The sequence below is a fragment of the Glycine soja genome, chromosome 15 (assembly GCF_004193775.1).
Source record: "Glycine soja cultivar W05 chromosome 15, ASM419377v2, whole genome shotgun sequence".
In the NCBI taxonomy this organism is placed as follows: Eukaryota; Viridiplantae; Streptophyta; class Magnoliopsida; order Fabales; family Fabaceae; genus Glycine; species Glycine soja.
In genome coordinates this window covers 4,046,378-4,066,500 of record NC_041016.1, presented here as the reverse complement: position 1 = coordinate 4,066,500, position 20,123 = coordinate 4,046,378, and the positions used below count along the sequence as shown (strand labels likewise).

Here is a 20,123-nt window from a genome sequence, read left to right as displayed (position 1 = left end):
ATAACAGATAAAAATTAATAATTAACTTATGTTATAATTGGATAAAATCAGAAAGAATAAATAAAATAATACTATAAAAAATGAAATGATAATAAATTAATTGTACAGTAGTTAAAAATATAACTCTAAAATAATATTAAAAATAATTAATATAAATTTTAACCATATAAAAATAAAAATAAACACTAAAATTTGTTTAAAAAAATTATAAATAATAATGAATTTCTAAATGATTTCATATAATAAATAAACTTGTAATAAAACAACCAGAAGTAGCATATTATCTTAAATTTAAAAAACATAATATGAATAAATTCTTTTATGGAATAGAAAATTTCATTTTCTTTTGTTGATTTTATATACTTTGTATTATGTAATTATTATTATCATGCTTTGTTATTTCTAATTATTAAAAAAATTAATTTAGTTTTTAAAAAATTGTTTGAGATTAATTTAATCATTTGAAGTTTCTTATTTTTAAAAGTTTTCTAACATGAATAATTAAGTTTCTCAAACATAAAAATAATTATTTTTATTTTGAAAGACTTATTGCATATGTTAGAAATCCTTAAAAGATAAAATCAACGTGAAATGATTGTTTAAAAGATTAATTGATTCATTTAGTCCTTATATAAATAAATTATAATGCTTATTTTTTTAATATTATATGCAATCATTTAGATAATATTAAATTAATTAACATTATACTTAATAATTTTAAATAAGAGTATCATAAAAATAAATATATGCATGTGTACAAATGAAAAAATCTAATTCAATATTTAAATTTCCTAATTAAGTCCACCTAGGGGAATCATAATAGGAATTTATATATACGTTAATTGGTTGTTTCAGAAAGTCAAACTATGTTTGGATTAATAGGAAAAAATATATTTTATCATTCCAATTAATAGGAAAAGAAATATTTTATCATTCCAAACAACATGTTAACAGTTTGATAAGTACACTAAATATTTAAATAGTGAAACTCAAAACTCCAAAGTATCAAATTTCACAGGATTTTGTTTTTTTCTTTTATTGGATAATTATTCAATTGGTAAGAATAGAGGTAAAGAGTTAGATAATTATAGAGCAAATAATCAAGTAAAGAATCCAATAAAAGGAGAATGTTAGCACCTAACATGTGTTGTTTATTTAAGATATATGATTTTTAGATTTTTCTTTATCAATTAGATAAATTTATCCTACTCATATGTATAGCAATGATTTCAGTATGATACACAACTTTACACTATTTTACAATATAAAAGCCTGTAAAAATATAAGTATGTTAATTTTTTTTGTCATGACATGATTATTTTGTAAAAATTTATTATATTTTTCTTCTATGAAATATTAAAAAAATATTTTGTCTCACTATTTTTTTTATAAACTCATCATTTCTTCTGCTCCTAATAAGTTTTTTTTTCATATGTACGGACATATAATTAAATCCTTAACCATATATTTAAAGAATAAAATTATTTGTCAACTACTAACGGAGAGTAGTTTTAGATGAACAAGAGATATTTTTTGTGTTCACATATTATTGCATCATTATGTCCTTTATGGATAACTAAGATTGCATCAACAATATAAATGGCTCAAATTACATTTTTATAATTGATTTAATGCATTAATAATTGTCATTTTTAATTAAAATTAATTTTAATTATTCATGCTCTATTATACTTATTCATATGATCCGTTTTTATTTACTCATAATTTATTTATGTTCATATTGTTAATGTTGATATTGGTATTAATACTCATAATTTATAACACTTTAGTAAAAAAAAAATATATATATATATATATATATATATATATATATATATATATTCCAAAAAAAGTTTGGGTGTGATAATAGCAACTTCCAAAAAAATGTATTTAGGGCCGTAATAAATAGCAGCCCAATTGCAGTTAAGAGAACAAAACCCAAAACAGGCGTGGTAATAACGCTATGTGGGAGTAGTATTTAATCCCTACACCTCCCCTCACCCGCGCAAAACCCTTTCCTTCACTCAAGTCAACTCCCTCCAAACTCCAAGCTCTCTATTTTCTCTGAGAAAATTTGCAAATGTCGAATTTCCTGAGCAATACTAATCCGAACCCTAACAAGTCCTTCGAGGTACCTGAACTCAATGTCAATGTTCCACTTTATGAGAAGTTTGCGAGTTATTGTTTTAAGGGGTGAATTTTGCTTTTGCAGGTGAATCAGCCTCCCACTGATTCCGTGTCCAGTCTTAGCTTCAGTCCCAAAGCCAACTTCCTCGTCGCCACTTCTTGGGACAATCAGGTGCGTCTTTCTCTCTCTCTCACTTTACTTCGATAGATAGGCATAGGCTTATGTGCAACTTTTGCAGGTTCGTTGTTGGGAGGTAGCACGGAATGGAGTAAATGTTGCCACTGTTCCCAAGGCTTCTATAACGCACGATCATCCGGTAAGGTCTTTTACTTTCATTTTTATCACCTTATTTTCTCTTCATTACTCAGTGTATGCATTTTCATGAGTTACTATTCTAGTATATGCAATGCTAGATGGTTTAAATTGGGATTCAAAAGTAGGAGATGGTGTTAGGGTTAGGGTAGAAGAATCAGGGTGCTTTCTGTGGCAAAGACATAGAGGAATGGTTTGATGCAGCTAATAAATAACGATATGCATTGACCATTGAGCTGATTATTAGGTTGATAAATTAATGGTACTTGACTATTGGATTTCGTGATCTTGCTGATCTGCGTTGTCCTGAAACAGTGAACTTTTAATAGTTTTTATCTCATAAATTCATAATGTATATTTCTTTGCGTAGGTTTTGTGCTCTACATGGAAGGATGATGGCACGACTGTATTCTCTGGTGGATGTGATAAGCAAGTGAAGATGTGGCCTCTGTTATCTGGAGGCCAACCAATGACTGTTGCCATGCATGATGCACCCATCAAAGAACTTGCTTGGATTCCTGAAATGAACCTTTTAGTCACAGGAAGCTGGGACAAGACTATGAAGTAATGTGCTAGCATTTGCTGCCTTTACAGCAATTTGTTTTTAAATTATATCTTTAGAAATTAGAATATATGAAAAATATCCCGTAATATCAACATTATATCTTTTAGAATATCTTAGGTGATATTGGAGGAATAGTTTCCATATCTCGTTATAGTTTCATGATTTGTTTTATTTAATTTGAATTTAGAATTTACTGAGTATAGATAGGCATTTGTGTTTTGTATCACATTCATCATGTCATTTTTTTTACCCAAGAAAATATTATTCGGAATCTGTATTTTCTCTTTTTTTCTTTCCATACCTAAATCCCTATAATTTGAACACAGTATCTGTGTGTTACCTTTGTAGTCTGTCTTGCCACTATTCTGCTGCCGAGTTCCTTTTCCTTGGCTGTATGATACACCAGCCTTACTTTCAAATTTCAATTTGAAAATTCAAATTATTTTGGGTTCTCCTAAGTTCTTTTGTAGCTTGAAGCAAATGCCATTCTTGATTTTTGGAGAAGTTGTAGTTCTTTCTGAATATATTTTGCTTGCCAGGAAATTTCCACTAATGATCATTACAATGTAATATCTTCTTCCTTGTTTATGTAACAGTCCAATAAGCTCTTCAGTTTAGTCTGATTTTTGTTCCATGCATCAAGTGTTTCCTATTACCTTTGCACATTATGGGATTAGTATTTTGTGATGCTGATATGTATTGTATCCTTCTTATTAAATATGGTATGAAAGCTAACAATTTTGCTTGATCTGATGCTTCTGTCCTCTCCACATGAGTCTTTTTGGCTACTTTTAGATACTGGGATACAAGGCAGTCAAATCCAGTGCACACACAGCAACTCCCAGAGCGCTGCTATGCTATGACAGTGAGACATCCTCTGATGGTTGTTGGCACTGCTGATAGAAATCTTATTGTTTACAACTTGCAAAATCCTCAGGTAATACTTTTATTCTAATTTAGTTAATCTCAAATTAATTGTATTTTCCATTATTTGTATTAGCTTTCGGTCATATATTCTCTTATTATATCATGGCTATTTTATCTCAAGATTTCATAGAGGGGTTGTGTTTCTTATTCTTGAATATTGGACAATAGAAGAGAAACTTTATGTAGGAGAAGAAACAAGGAGTTCCATGAGGATAATAAGTCATCTAAAAGAAAGATAAGAGACATCCCAATTTATGGCCCTGTGACATGCTAGGGATATTAAGTGCAATGTATTCACAAAAGTAATCCCAATGATTGTCATGGAGCCAAAATTTCAAATAGCATGATTTTACCGGAAATCGAACAAGGCATATGAATAAAAGTATAGTTATCTATTTTTGCATGAAAACATAAGGGGCTTGTCTCCACAAATATGTTAAGTACAAATTATGAAATAAACTTTAGTCATCTATTTTTACATCAAAACATAAGTTAAGGGGCTTGACTCCACAAATATGTTTAGTACTAATATCACAAAACTGATATGTAAATACACTACTATGCAATCAGATCCATTTCCTATGATTATGATTGCAAAACACTTGTGCCCATGTATTCAAGTGAACTCTTTTGGATTGATTTGCCTCACCAGAGAAGTGAGCAAGTGCACTGCGCTTGGAGGTGCAGTTAGTGAGCAAGTTCTGAAGATAGTGAAAAGGAAGGAATGAGTTTACCTGCTAAGATAGGCATCCTCAAACCACAAACCTTAAGTGCATGAAAATTATATCCACATGAATATATAAGCATGCTTTGTTGAAACCAAGTTTGTTGGCCATTCGCCTTTTATTTCATATTCCTCTGTGTTCATTTTATATAATGAATAATTAGATCTATGTGTATATACATTCATAAACAATATTCATTCTGTTGATTTTTATTTTCTTTTCATTTCTATTTTTGCCAGTGTCTCCTACATTTTACCATTGTTCATTTGCTACAGGTTGAATTCAAGAGAATTGTTTCACCCTTGAAGTATCAAACAAGGTGCCTTGCTGCATTCCCTGACCAACAAGGTTTCTTGGTATGCATCTCTCCCCACTCCTTTAAGATCTTCAATCCTGTTCCGTATTTGGGTAATTTTATTTCCCATCTTTATTTTATCAGTGAAAAGCAATACTCAATTGTTTCCCAACAGTGGGTTCCTATTTAGTATCTGTAAGGACGTATTTTATGTAACCAATTTTTAGGTTGCTTTTATTTATCTACTTTTTCACCAAAACATAAGTCCGATGGTAATCATGAAAAGACAAAAAATTGTTTTTCTCTATATCTATTCCAGCTAAGAAGGGGAAGTATGCTCTACTTTCTGTCCTTTTTCTTTAACTTTTTGACACCAACTAATGTTTGTTTCCCTAACTTATCCTACATTTATGATTTATAGGAATAATATACAAAATATATGTCTTCCAGATTCTTGTTTGTAATTATCAAATTGTAAGTTGTAAGTCTAGATTGATTAATTTTGGGCTGTTGAAACTGATGATATACTTGCTGTAGGTTGGATCAATAGAAGGAAGAGTTGGGGTGCATCATTTGGACGATAGTCAGCATGGTAAAAACTTCACTTTTAAATGCCATAGAGAGGGCAATGAAATATACTCAGTCAACTCTTTAAACTTCCATCCTGTAAGATTTATGTTCCACCTGTGCCTTACTATTCTGATTTAATTTGGCTTACTTTCAATTGTTGAAGTTGCACCACTACACCTTTGAATTTCAGTAGGATAATTTCATTTTTTTTGTTTTTTAAATGAATGGTTAGTGTTAAAATTTAAATTACTCCTGGTTGCGAGTTGCTTATTTTGGTTGTTTATTGTTCTTGTTTTTGTTCCTGTTGAAATTTAACAGATACTTGTATGCTCAATTCTATTTTTACAAATGTACTGCTGACTGCTGTTTATCTATTATTTATCAGTCTCCCTAAAATTTTGTAGCTAGTACTGAAATTTTTTTTGGTGCTATTTTTCACATTTTTATCCACAATTGTTTAGCTATAAATCCAACGGACATCAGAAATCATTGACAAAGTATTTCCACTTTATAATCTATTATCATTTCTCACATTTTTCTTTTCTATGAATTTTAGGTACACCACACATTTGCAACTTCTGGTTCTGATGGTGCTTTCAATTTTTGGGATAAGGATAGTAAACAGAGGCTCAAGGTTATTCCATTTTTATTAAACACTTCCATTCAATCCTAACTGACACATATTGTTGCAATATTTTTGGCATAATTACATGCTTATCTAATGCAAACTTGTCTTATTTCAGGCCATGTTGAGATGCAGCCAACCTATTCCTTGCAGTACCTTCAACAATGATGGTTCAATATTTGCTTACTCAGTATGCCCACCTTACTATTCTGCTTTTCCAGTCATGCACATAGAGCTTTTTTCCTTTTTGTCCTGGTGTAAATTCACCTTGCAATGCTTCTTTTGTCATACAAATGCATAGAATGTTTGTTAAGTTTCTTCACTTTTGTGATATCTTTTAATGGAAATATTATATTACTTTCTGTTGGCCAATTCCTTTCTCGATATGGTTCATAATTTGCTGATAAAAGGATTTGGAAGTCAAAAAACTAGGTATTCAAGCTGGTCTTGTATCAGGTTACCTCAATGGAAGTATTTCTGTTATTTTTATGATTCAAACATGTTGAATTGATATATTGACATTCCTGCTCGTAGGTCTGCTATGACTGGAGTAAAGGGGCAGAAAATTCTAATCCTGCAGCAGCAAAAACCTATATTTTCCTGCATTTGCCTCAGGTATTTGGTTTGGCTATCCACCTCTAAAAAGAATATCCTTTAATCATCTGTTAATGATATGCAAAATTATATTCCCTATGAAATGCAGGAATCTGAGGTTAAGGGCAAACCACGCATTGGTGCTACTGGCAGAAAGTAGAGATGATCCTGCTGTGTGATACTGTTCTATTATGTAAATAGTTGGCTTGTCCTGGTATATGGTAGAGGCAAGGTATTAGTTGATATCAAAATATAGAAGTTGAATGGGCTGGTCGTACTTGGAAGATTTTTTTTTTTTTGTGCGCCATGCTTGGAAGAAATTATCAACTAATTCTTGGTGAGAAATTCTATATCCAATGTATATGTGTATAAAGCATATGTTGTGTATACGCATGGTTTGTATTTTCCTGTTTTAAGATCGATGATGGTTGGCTTATACAGTGAAGCATCTGAAAGTAGATTCTTTCATGGCTCTGCAAGACATTGGAGGGTTGTTGCATTTAGGGGTGAATGTCGGTTTTAGATGTCAAATTATGAATTGTAGGATTTAGAAAATAGCAATTAAAAGAATATTTTAGCAAGTTATAATTTGGATTATACACTTAAAATGTGTAAATTGCTAAATTTAATTTTATTAAATAAAAAAGGTAACATATTGGATTAACAGTTTTAGTTATAAAAAAAATCAACGGGCAGATTAAATTTTCTTATTTTTTTTAAAGATATTTAATTAGCTAAAAAATTCACTTTTTTACAGAATTAGTTAAAAATGATACCAAATTCAAACAATTTAAACTAGATAGTCAAATTTACAGAAATAGCTAAAAAACTTCAGATATCAAATTCATACACAATTAGATAGTAAAAAAAAAAAAAAAACCAGGTAATCACGGAGACATAGTGATTGGCTCTTGTGCTGAGAGTACTAAGCAAATGAAGTCTTCTCCAAAGTAAACGTCGACACCCAACAAAATTGCTTAACATTCGCCTTAAGTCAGTTTATTTTCAATACTACCAACCATTATTAAGTGTAATTTGTAGATGAAATACGAAAAAAACTAAATGAAAAAGAAAATTACTAGATATGTTTGTTCATTTTCTTTAGTAGTCTTCAATAAATAATAAAATAAACACTTAAAGTTGATTTATTGATATTGAGATTTGTTAATCTACATTCACTTGGGTTAAAAAAAATACCAAGCTATACTTTTAAGACCATTTTAAAGAAAACAAAGTTACATAACTGATTAAACTTCTCCATCTTAAAAACGAGTAACCTTATTAGCATCAACCCACATTCCCACATTTAAGAGCAATCTTTGGAAGAAATATTTTAGCAAGTGTATAATCAAACTTGCTAAAACATTCTTTTAAAAACACAAATGAATGTAAGTTAATAAATTTCGTTTATAAATCCTTAGTCACTTAATATTATTGGACACCATGCTGTCAAAGTAGGTACTAGCATTCCAGTTTAAGATGTATTAATGTACACTAAACATGATTTGTGCTTCCAGAATCTAAACCAAACAAGAGATTAGTATTTTGGAGAAAATGAAAAACCGATTGCGTGGCCATTCAGGCATATTTTCACATATAATAAATGCAATGCCAACCATTAAGTCAATGACTCAATTAGTACTGATTTCCAAACCTCCAGACATAAATACTAAAGATATAATAATAAACTGTAATCGCCAATAGAATTGCATTTATTTCCATAAAAGCTCTATACTAATTCCTCATACGTACTATGACAAAAGTTGCTTGTAACATACACTTCATCCTGTAACTTGACAGCCCAATAGAAATTACAATCTTCTTTCTTTAATAATCACAACCTGACCAATGGGCATGTAATCTGAGCACAGAAGATAATTTCAAAAGGATGAAAACAAGAGAAAAGGTAGAGGGGACGAAAATTATATGCACAAAATCAAAATCAGAAGTATATCTCTTTCCAACAGAAAGCCTTGTCAGGCAAGATCGTGTATTCACTCTTGTCCATAGAATGTTAAAGGGATCATCTAGGACCTGATAGTTCATCTGCCTGGATATGGGAAGTTGAATCTACTATCCAATTTGCATTAGGGTGATGTATGTTGTTATTGAAGTCTTGCCGGAATGTTTCGTCTTTCTGCCATTGCTCCCATTTCTCAGCCAAACCATCACCTTCTAGCATTCTGACCACCTCAGACATCTTAGGTCTTTCCATAGGAGAGCCTTGTGTGCATAGTAAGGCCACTTGGATTAACTGCTCTACCTCCTCATCATTATAGCTGCCCTGTAAATCTGCATCTACCAGTGTTTCCAATTTCCTGTCTTTGAGAAGTCCTTTAACCTAGACTCAAAACAAGGTCAGTTGAGAACATTATTCATTGGTGTTAATGTTACATATAACATTATAAACACTGACCTAAGGAAAAGTCAGTAAAAAGGTATTCAAGGGATACTATAAGCTAGATAATTTCATAGGCATAAGGAACCATGTGAAGAGATTAATTGATAGTATGGTTAGTGTAACTTGTTCAAGTATTAATGACATATTTAGAGTAAACTGAATACCTACCCAATCGAGCAACATGACATCATCATCATTGGCAAGTCGAGCTAGATCAAAAGCCCTTTGTCCAGTTATTAGTTCAAGAAGCATCACACCATATCCAAAAACATCAGTCTTCTCTGAAGACTTTCCAGTTGAGAGGTACTCTGGTGCTATATGTCCAATTGTTCCACGTACAGCAGTAGTGACATGAGTATCTTTATAATCCATAAGTTTAGCTAAACCAAAATCTCCAACAACTGCTTCAAATTCCTCGTCCAACAATATATTTGCTGCTTTGACATCACGGTGAATAATCTTAGGGTCACAATGATCATGCAAATAAGCAAGCCCCCTTGCAGATCCCAGTGCAATACGCTTCCGTTCTGGCCAGCCAAGTGGCGGTTGGGATTCTTGACGTTCTACAACAACATAATCAATATACATAAAAACAGTTTTGGTATAAAGTTGAAATTCAACAGAAAGAGCATTCAACTGTATTTGAAATTTTGAGCTATTAAGAAATTTCCTTATTTATTGTGTTTAAGTTGCTGCCAGATAACATCTGGGAAATACATAATTCTTATTTCTTCAATAATAAATCAACATACACCAGAAAGAATTTTTACATTGAACACTAACACTAACATTTCTACTAGAAAAAGGATACATGAGAGAAACATTTTACACATGAAAAAGACAAGTATATTACGAATAAAAGCAATTCAAATACAACATTAATAGGGATACCTCGTAAACATGATGCTACACTTCCGTTAGCCATGTAAGGATACACAAGCAACCGCTCAGTAGGTGTCATACAAAAACCACGAAGCCGAAGCAAATTACGATGCACAGCCATGCTGATCATTTCCACTTCAGTTTGAAATTGCAGCTCTCCACCCTGCGTGCGTTCCTCTTTAAGTCTTTTTACTGCTACAAGAGATCCGTCAGCTAAGCGTCCTTTATAAACCTTTCCAAATCCACCTCTACCCAGAATGTGTTTGTTACTAAAGTTATCTGTTGCAACTTGCAACTCACGCAGAGAAAACCTTTTAAGCTGACCAAGGTGAACTTCAGGATCCTCCTCAGCTGCCAGTAAAAGACAGAAAAAATGTCAGTAAATCAGTTATAGCTATCATATACTGCATTCATCAGCTGTATGCCTTGTTTTCTGTTATTCAACTAACCAGGAACATCAAAGAAATGATCCTGAGGTTTCCTTCTTCGCCAATAAGCAAGTGCAATTGCAGGGGCTGCAAACAACAGAGCAGCACCAGCAGCAACTCCTCCAGCAATAGCTCCAGTATTACTGTTACCTGAAAAAGGATAAATGGTTTAAATAAGAAATTATAACTCCATTCATATAAGAATTCCACTATTAAATTCAACCATGAGACACCAACCTCAAGAAGTGACACATTTAAACATGAGACATAATGCAACTGACCCCAAGAAGCTAAGCGTAAGCTAAGTTTGTCTTCAGGAAATCACTGTTAAAAAAATATTCCATCCTTTTCCACAACTACAGAATAAATATCTAGAAAAAAGCTACGTAGCCTGTACCAATCAATTATCAACTCTTGCATTTCTCCTCATCCTTTAGAGGGAAAAGGGTATATGTAATATCATAGGTAAGGGAAAGGTTGGAGGTAGTTTATAAAAGAAACAAAGGTAAAGTACAAGAAAAATAGAATAGCTGCTTCCCATAGCATTAATGGAGTTATTAAATAAAAATTCATGGCTTTTGCTTAGAAGCATAAACTTTTAGGTCAAGTCGTTATTTAACACTATCAAAATATAGTTGACCTAATAGTTTGGATTTGGAGTTTGGTTTCTGCAGCCCCAGGTCTTAAAACAAAGTTGAGTCCGGTTTCAATTCAAGATAGCTGTGAGCATGCTAGAGTTATATTTTGAATTGAAGCTGTCACCTCAAGTTATTATCGAATAATTTTAAACCATTGTGAATGATAAACAGGCATCAACAAACCTGAAGAAGCTGGTGGTGGTGTTGGAGAAACTGGAGATGGAGTGTATTTTGGTTGTATCAAGCCAGGATTGTTTTGATAACTGTAAAGTGGAACAGGGGATTAGCAAAATTTTCAGGTCGTCCCTCAACAATAACCATAGATAAGAACTTAATTATTTGTACTAACCTGATGGGGGTAAATAATGAAAATGAACCATTCACTGGGATTTCCCCTTTTAGATGGTTATTTGAGAGATCACTATATTCCAAAATGACAGTTGTGTCAGGTTACACTTATAAAAATACATGACACTAGTATAAATAGGAATGTATTTTGGCATTAACTCATGGAAAATGTACGTATAGGAGTAACACTCACAGAACTTGCAGTGAAGAAACATTTGTCAAAGATATGGGTATGCCTCCTGTCAAGCTATTATTATTGAGACGCCTATTTTGGAGAGCATAATGAATCAGTTTGCAGTAATAAGCTACTGATAGAGTAGTGTAATAAGACATGACAGCAAACAATTGTCAAATATTCAAATAGAGAACATGTTTACTGGCACCAGGGTATATAACAAAGATTCTACTTTGTAAAGTGAATTGGTCAAAAAAGGAGAGTATGTCTAACTCCTGGAACAACTGATACATTCATAATTTAACTCCTAATTCCAAGTACATGAATGAATTACATGACCATGATAGGATATTTTACAGACAAGGTAGTATAAAATTTCCTCAACCCACCACCAACAGACACATAGTAAAATTCCCTTTTGCATATTTAAATTTGCAGGGAAAAAATCGTGAGAAAAATGGGGCTTTAACCTTCAAAATTCTGTCAGGTTCATAGCCTTGATTGTTTAAAATGTCAGGTTCATAGCCTTGATTGTTTAAAATATGGGATGAGAGAACATGCATAAAAGAAAAGTAATTCTGGTTGTGGTTATAGTAAATAAAGCTACATTACAGATGAGTCACACCAGGCACATGAAGAAACTTCAGCCAGTTGTGGTTATATAGGAAATAAAGCTACATAAATCATTGCCAAACTCTGACAACCTGGTCAATAGCCTTAAGTCCTTACTTTCAAGGTTTAATTTCATTTTTCTCCTCTTGTTTGGACTGTGTGCGATTCTGGTCCCCAAGTTTTTTTTTTAGTTTATTGAATCCCTTTATTTTTAAAATTAAGAAAATTTGATTCCCATCAAATTTCTTCTCCCTAAAACCCTTAAATTCTCAATTTTTTAATTCAAAATATTTATAAATTAAATTATCTTCTGCTCAAAACTCACCAACCAAAACATCAAATTTCACTTAAAAATCTCAAAATTTCCCTTCTTCAAATCCTAATCTCACACCATATAAAATCCTTCAAAATTTATCAAGTTTCCTCTAAGTTTCTTCTAAAATTATTTCATATCCCAAACTCATTATAAACCCCCTTAAATATTAGGATAACAGAGAGACTTAATTGACTAAAAAAAACTTGAGGGACCAAAATCACACAGTCTGAGCTAAAGGGACCAAATGTGCAATAAAACTACTTTTAACAAGAGCAACCTCAAGTATTTCACTTGATTACGTTTGTGCATATAGTCATGCTATTGCATCAAGCATCAAGTAATAATAACAATAACAGTAGCAATAGCAAGTATCAAGTAACAATAACAATAGCAATAGCTGCAATAGTAAAAATAGGATTGATGCTTATCTATAGGCATCTGCACATGTATATAAAAGGCATTATTGAAAATTAAATGGGCATGTAGTAGGCTACAAAATCTACCACATTGCATGGGAAAGTGAAAAAAAAAAGGATGGAAAGCTGAAGGAAGAAACAAAATGGAACCAAGTTAAATAAATTTTGCACATCAAAGACATGAGAATAAGGAAAGTATGTCGTACAGGAAACGTAGTTTTGCAAGTTTGCCCAAAGTAGTCGGTATGGGACCATTTAAAGTGTTCAAGTAAAGATCCAAGCTCACCAAATTTGTTAAGTTCCCAAGCTCATCTGGAATTTTTCCAGTTATCTTATTACTATAAAGTTCCCTGTCATTAAAAGGGGGAAATAAAATCAGATTTTTCAGGTAAAATCATCCAACAATTAATTAAAAAGTTCACATGATTTGAGAGCGGAACCAAACAAACAGATATTGGTGATTATGTACAATATAACTTTCCTAATCTTGGCTTCAGCAATGTATACAACTATCTACAAAACCAAATTGATGTATAGTTGGCCATATGAAAATGCCAGAAGTTTCTGTCTTCAACAATAAAAGGCTAGGACAGGCATTGCTTATAAGGCCCCTTTGAATTTTTATACTGAGATTGAGAAGGCAAACAAAAGCACAATGCGATTGTGAAAAGTTTTGTCTTGATACCATAAATAAATAATGTATAACGTAGGTATATTAAGGGGTCAATTGCAATATGCCACCCTGATTTATCAATTGCTTTCTCTTATTCCCTTAATTTACAAAATTAAGTGCATGTCCCTCTGATTCAAATAACTTTATGTCATGTCCAGCTGGTCTTCCAAATAAGGGTTTAATTCTCAAAATTTTGAGAAGCAGGTACACAATAGGTATTTTTTATGATTGGGAAATAAAAGATTATCCAAATACATTTCTTAGATCCTATAAGCCCCTTTCGTATTCAATGGTCAATGAATAACAGCCCAAATTTTTTGCCATGAACAAGAGCTTAGTCTAAAAATAAAAGAACAAAATGTGCAACTAATCTACTGCATTTTGGGGAATGAGGAAGTGTGTGCACACTCTAAAAGAAGTGCAACTTATCTATTTTGGGGAATAGGAGAATGAGGAAGGGTGTGTGTGCACACACACAAGGGTGTGGAAGTGAACAAAAAAATGGATTTGATGCCTGGTCACTCCATGTAGAGATACTGTTTATAAGAACATTTAATAAAGCAACAACAAAGGAAATACAAGAGTATCAATCAAGAAATAAGGCTAAGCATGGTATGCAAGAAAGAGTCAAGTTTACTCAACAATATCATATATGATTCATAACTTACAAGTACTGCAAATTTGTAAGTTGACCAAGTTGTGAAACCAGTTGACCAGAAAGATCTGCATTTCCAAGATCACTGACCAAACACAAATAAATAATTCACCATGTAGGCAAACAGTTGTAAAACTACAGGTAAAAAATCGCATATGAACTTACACACGGGTCACACTGTTATCACTGTTGCATGTAACATGAAACCACGTGCAGGGATTGACAAGGGTAGCATCCCAGCTTTGAAGAACGTTGTTAGGATCTTGCAAGTTGCTCTTCAATGCATTCAGGGCATCACCTATTATAGAAAGAAGCAATATTCAGGTGCAATCATACCCAACATTAAATTGTATGGAGAAGGAGATCAAATACACGTTTGACATATCAAGGGTGCAATGTTAAGATTCAGGAATCAGAAACATGAAGCCCAACTTCCACTAGTCAGCCTTAGTAGCATGCTCCTTAGATACTATGCCAACTATGGAAAATTCAAAGCAAATGCAAAGAAACATTTTTTTTTACAAGGATAAAACCATTTTGACAAGCCATTCTGAGATAATGAAGTCCTATGAACTGTCTCACCCAAGCCATTGTTATCTCACAAAGTATTACAATAAAAACTCTGGTGAACTCCCTACTAAGCTTAGGATTAAATAATTATATGATCATATTCTGCTTACTAACATTACAGCTACGGAAGATTTGAAACTGAAATATCACAAAAAACTACTCCAATTGTAACATTAACTTCTTCTCCAGTACTATCTGGCAATTAAACACATGAACCAGTAATAATTAAGCTGAAGGGCAACCTTAACCGGCAACCTTAACCTATTCCATATCAAAAAGGGGGAGAAATAATAAAAACACAATTGAGTGAATTTTCCTAATCCTGGTCATTTAAAGAACTGTTTAACGGGAAGAGACATTTATGGAACAATTAAAACCTCAAAGAGTTAGGTAAGCACCCACCTTCCTGATTGCCAGAAGCCTTAAGTACCAAATCAAGCACCAAAATTGCCCAAAAAAAAAAGGAACCCATAAAAGATGAAGTCACTCTCTCCATGCTTCTTCAACCTCATAAACAATTGCTTCCCCAATCCACACACCCCTCTTGATCTACATAATATCCATCAAGCTCAGAAACATCTTGACCTTGTTGAACAACCCAAAATCGAACTCTGGGTAGCTCCAAGTTCTCTTCTTTCTGCTCTTACCTCGGAATCTGAAGCTAAAATCTCAGTTGGGTGTGCTCAGGTTTAGCTGAAAATGCAGAGAAAGGGTTTTGAGAGAGAAGAAGGGTCGAGGAGAAGAGAGAGCTTAAGTCAACGAACGTTGCATCCTTTGTTGAGAAATTTCTCCCTCTATTCTGATTATTCTTTTCTTCTTTTTTTAATTTTAAAAAAATTATTATATTCCACTATTCTGGTTTTATTTGCTTTATGAATTATGAGGTATGAACTGTGATTAGAAAGTAAAATTCAGACGAAAATGATAAGGAGAGAGAGGGAGAGAGAGTGTGTTTGGTATTTTTGGAATGGTGAGAATTAAGAAAGTTTGGTCAAACACGCACGCTTGCACGCCTGTGATTGTCCCCACACCGTTCCCCAAGAAGCTTTCAATGTTCAAACTTCAAACCTAGAAAGAACAGACAAACAAACAAAACACGTTTTTGTCAAAATTAGTAACGAATAATTTATGAAAACTATTGAATAAAATAAACACAATTATTACCCAGTAATTTATAGTGTGAAAAAATTTCTATGGGAGTTTTAGAATTCGGCTTAATCACTTTTTAATTGAACATTTTAGTCAACTAATTGTTGTTGTTTTTTCCTTGTTCTGTTTTTTTTTTTTTCTTTTCAGGTTACAGCGTGTTACACTTACATTGCATAGCTAGCTGTTTCAAGCTAGTCTCAACATTGAATTATACTAGTATTCATCACCATGTGACAAGCACGTTATTGTTCAGTTTTCCTTTCTTTTTTTTCTTCTTGTTTATCCCTTCTCTATTAGTACACCACAACAATTAGTAAATCTGTCTTCGGTCTATAAATGTCAAGTGTCGAGTTTTCTTTTACTCGTGAGGTTTCCTTTATTAGTAACTCTGTCATAAATTTCTATGCGACATCTTGGGATATCCATATCTTACATTTCTTTCATGTTGAATTTATTTAAGACATGGGATATCAACATGATTCATTGTTGTAAAAGATAAGCTTTATTTTTTTCTTGATTTAAGATACTAGCTAGTAGCAAGCAAAGATAGATACTATTATAGTAGTACATTGTTATATTATTCTTTTATCCTAAAAAGTATGTTGACATTCACGAATCTTAATATCAAAACCCTTTGAAATTACCCTTTTTAAATATTACCTAAAGATACATATTTTATAATATTAAGTTTAATTCGTATTTTTTAAATTTTATCCAAAATCGAAGATGCCCATAAGCGTAATGTCTTTTTAGTACAAACTACCACTGGTTAAATTATTAATAAACTACCTTAATTAAAAAATTATTAATGAATTCACGTAAGTTGATCCATAGTGGTAAGCATAATATTAGCTAGTTGAGGAGTCACGGACTATTTTATTTAGGAAAGTACAAAATAATTAAATAACAAAATTGGAGCATATATAAGAGTAACCCTAATAGAGGGTTTTTAGTTATCACCTAAAACTCATCAGTGCTGCTGCAACCTGACCTCCCAAATAAGCAATAGTTTCTTCTACATGGCACCGTATCTTGTTAAAAAAAGGAGCTCAATTGTACTGTAATTTGACGAAACACAGCAACCAATTTTTTTTAAAAAAAATAGTTCAAACGTTAAGTTAAAATAAAAATAATTTAATGAATTATACATATTTATCAATGTTTTGAAAATTGGACCCGTTCGACTGAAAACTAGTTAAACTGGAAACTCGTCACGTGTCCGGTCTAACCCTTCTTAAAAATTAATGTCGGCTCAAAAATCATTCAACCGGTAAAACGGGTGGGTTAATCGTTAATCTAGTTTTGCTTATTTAAAAAAAAAAACTTTTAAAATGACATTATTTTAGTTTTTTTAAAATTATAACTTATGACAGTTTTAAGTAAAATTTATTTTTTATTATTATCAATTTATACATATTATTTTATTTTTTCAATATTATTAAAATATTATATTAAAATATTAAAAATATATATTTTTATTAAAATTAATTCGATCCCAATTTCATCCCGGTGTACTGTTAAAGAGGACAATTACTTTAATTGTGTATAGTAAAAATAAATAATATATCATGACGAGACCCATAAAAAATTATAAAAAAAAAAAAACTTAAAATATGCAGGATTGTACCAAATTCCACTTCAAGATGGAGTAAACCATTAGACCAAGTATACGTACATTGATCTTCTAACGGATTATTAAACTGACCAAGTCATTCATATAGGTAATTCATTGTTGAGTGTTGACCGACAGCATGAGTCAGCAAAACGAAACCAACCACTACATTTATGTCATACACTATATAGCTTGAAATAGAACATTAACACAAAATCTTGCTATATATCTGTTTAGAGTCCAAATTTGCATGCCCTAAACGAATCCATGATGCTACGACATTTTACCCGAATCCCATCAGTATTTTGTTTTTCATAAAAAATTAATAATATAGAACAATAGCTTAGTGTACATAATTAATAAGCGCATCAACTAACATTTGTATGAGGTAGTATTAGAAATGTATGTATAAACAAATAGAAAATAAAAAAATTAATTGTATATAATATTGCATTCTAGATTAATTTTTATTAATTGTTTATGTTTAAGTAATACTACTAGAATTCTTTCGTCCCCATGGTGGTTGTATACTATACAACCGAATCCAAACTTAAATATACGGGGATCTTTCCCAAAATCTGCTTTCTCCTTAAGCATTATTCACTACGTACCACAAGTACACATTATTTTCATTTATCTCGTTTGGTCATTTGCACCATCGTAAAGGAGTAATATATTCCAACCCTCAAACACCTTGGTATGACTTATGAGACTGAATCTTGGACAAAGGTTTTAGAGCACAATCTGTCCAATTATGATTAAATGATAAGCGTTAAGGTGTTATACTATCCGCGTATTAATTCTTTAAGACCCTAGCTAGATCTGTTAAGACGTGAGAGTATTAAATATATATACTTATTTAAAATATCTTAAATTAAAAAAAATGTTTTATGCTTTTATATCTTAAATGCATACTCTAAAAATACTCATCAACATGCATTATCATAGAAGTTATAGAAAGGTAAAATAATCTTCTTATTTAAATTACAAAAAATAATTAATACTATATTTAACATTATATTTTATTGTCACTAATAGTTTTATATATATATATATCAATAATAAATTTTTTATTAAAAGAAAGAACAAAAGTTGTTTCACTTTTATTGTAAAATAATAATTTCCAACGTAAAGTTATAAGTATAAATGTTTGTGAATAACATTATTCAACTTATATATGAGTTTTTTTATCCACAAGAAATAAAAAACAGATATTAGGAGTTTTTAATAACTTATGCACGTTTTTCAATCAACTAAATTAAACCCTCTTGATATATAGTGTTTATATTGCCATGTGGACAATGAATTTATGAAGCGTAAAGTTTGCTAAAGTTTCAAATCAAACAAAATAGAGTTGCTTCAATTTTACCTAATATCCTGTTGTAATTTGACTGGGATGCTCATTTTCATTTTGTAGTCTTAGACACTTGCCCAGCTTGTCTTAAACCTAAGTTGTTGGCAGATGCCCTAGGAGTTTTGTTCCTGAGGCACTGATTATTTTTCCTGTTTTCTGTCTTTTGTTCTCTTTATGCAGCATAAAAAAAAAAAATTCCACATCTTTGTTCATTTCTTTACATCGCAGTAAATAGATTTAAAGCCACTAAAAAGAATTTGGAGAAATGGAGTTAAGAGGGTAAAACTTAATAAATAACCTATTGGTTACTATACTATAAAGTACATAAATCCTATACCAGTTTATGAACAATCCTAGTTATACTGCTAAATGGAATATACACCATGTTTCAATTGCACAGCTTGAGCTTTATTCGGGTCATCATCCGGAATATTTTCGGGAGCTTCTTCTTGTACCCTTTTCTTTTTCTAAATACATTTCCTGTAGTTTTTCTTTTAAAGTCACCATTGTACGCGTGAGGACTCAACATTCTAAAAATAAAATTTCAGAAGTATGCAAAATGTTAATACTTCTGAATTTAATTTCCTGAAATATGTAAATATGTTTCAAAAATTAAATTCTTGAAGTATTAACATTTAATTTCTGGAATGTTAATACTTCAAGAATTTAATTTGCAAGTCACCTTCCACCTCTAATGGTGTTGTTCAAGCAGTTTTTTAGTTGTTTTTAATCTCTATAAATTTATTTGATTGTATGTATGTTATGTTATACTTAACCGATAACATTGAATTATTTTTAAAATATTTAAATATTTTGAATGTAAAAATTTAAAAAGTTTTGAATAATCAAATTCATATTAAATATTAAAAACATTTTAGCATTTTTTTCATAGCTCAAACATACTTGTCAATAGTTAACACACTAAAGGCCCAAAATTCAGAAGATGGACTTTCAAATCTTGGGCCTATAAATTTTGGTCGAGAAGTTGGATTGTACGGATGGTATTGTGGTTCGCCCTTTTCCTGTTATTTTTTCTTTTCCCAGCTCTTCTTCGGAAAATAATCTTATTTAAAATAAGATCCGACAGTAATGTGAAAGAAAGATTAGAACCTTCATATTACCATTTAAAGGTGTATTATAAGAATAAAAAAAA

General features: G+C 31.5%; 2 protein-coding genes across 3 annotated transcripts; one reads left to right on the top strand and one right to left on the bottom strand.

The window, feature by feature from the left end:
• The first annotated feature begins 1,988 nt into the window (after positions 1–1,988).
• LOC114387960 (protein RAE1-like) lies at positions 1,989–7,240 on the top strand. 2 transcript variants are annotated; one of them, XR_003661436.1, is made up of 12 exons: positions 1,989–2,131; positions 2,213–2,299; positions 2,367–2,444; positions 2,811–3,004; positions 3,801–3,942; positions 4,933–5,013; positions 5,490–5,618; positions 6,079–6,156; positions 6,266–6,337; positions 6,558–6,579; positions 6,682–6,762; positions 6,851–6,889. XR_003661436.1 is itself a non-coding variant. In XM_028348264.1 (11 exons), exons 1-11 carry the CDS (start codon positions 2,081–2,083, stop codon positions 6,899–6,901), a joined length of 1,044 nt encoding a protein of 347 aa, XP_028204065.1. In that variant the 5' UTR covers positions 1,989–2,080; the 3' UTR covers positions 6,902–7,240. The 2 variants fall into 2 exon arrangements, 1 of the variants encoding a protein (XP_028204065.1); XM_028348264.1 differs by lacking the exon at positions 6,558–6,579 and having other exon boundaries at positions 6,851–7,240.
• Positions 7,241–8,419: 1,179 nt separating this feature from the next.
• LOC114387677 (BRASSINOSTEROID INSENSITIVE 1-associated receptor kinase 1) lies at positions 8,420–15,351 on the bottom strand. Its single transcript, XM_028347885.1, has 11 exons — positions 15,258–15,351; positions 14,451–14,583; positions 14,299–14,370; positions 13,164–13,307; positions 11,632–11,703; positions 11,440–11,511; positions 11,274–11,353; positions 10,474–10,602; positions 10,034–10,375; positions 9,311–9,705; positions 8,420–9,082 (listed from the first exon to the last, which is right to left on the bottom strand). Exons 1-11 carry the CDS (start codon positions 15,349–15,351, stop codon positions 8,765–8,767), a joined length of 1,851 nt encoding a protein of 616 aa, XP_028203686.1. The 3' UTR covers positions 8,420–8,764.
• Positions 15,352–20,123: the final 4,772 nt, after the last annotated feature.

Bases quoted from the DNA above. Each gene is read 5' to 3' on its own strand.
- LOC114387960 (XM_028348264.1), top strand. From the start codon at position 2,081: ATGTCGAATTTCCTGAGCAATACTAATCCGAACCCTAACAAGTCCTTC. The intron at 2,132-2,212 runs GTACCTGAACTC...TTGCTTTTGCAG, and splicing joins ACCCTAACAAGTCCTTCGAG to GTGAATCAGCCTCCCACTGA. The intron at 2,445-2,810 runs GTAAGGTCTTTT...TTCTTTGCGTAG, and splicing joins CTATAACGCACGATCATCCG to GTTTTGTGCTCTACATGGAA.
- LOC114387677 (XM_028347885.1), bottom strand. From the start codon at position 15,351: ATGGAGAGAGTGACTTCATCTTTTATGGGTTCCTTTTTTTTTTGGGCA. The intron at 11,512-11,631 runs GTGAGTGTTACT...TTTGGAATATAG, and splicing joins GTTTCTTCACTGCAAGTTCT to TGATCTCTCAAATAACCATC. The intron at 9,706-10,033 runs GTATCCCTATTA...ATGTTGTTGTAG, and splicing joins TGTAGCATCATGTTTACGAG to AACGTCAAGAATCCCAACCG.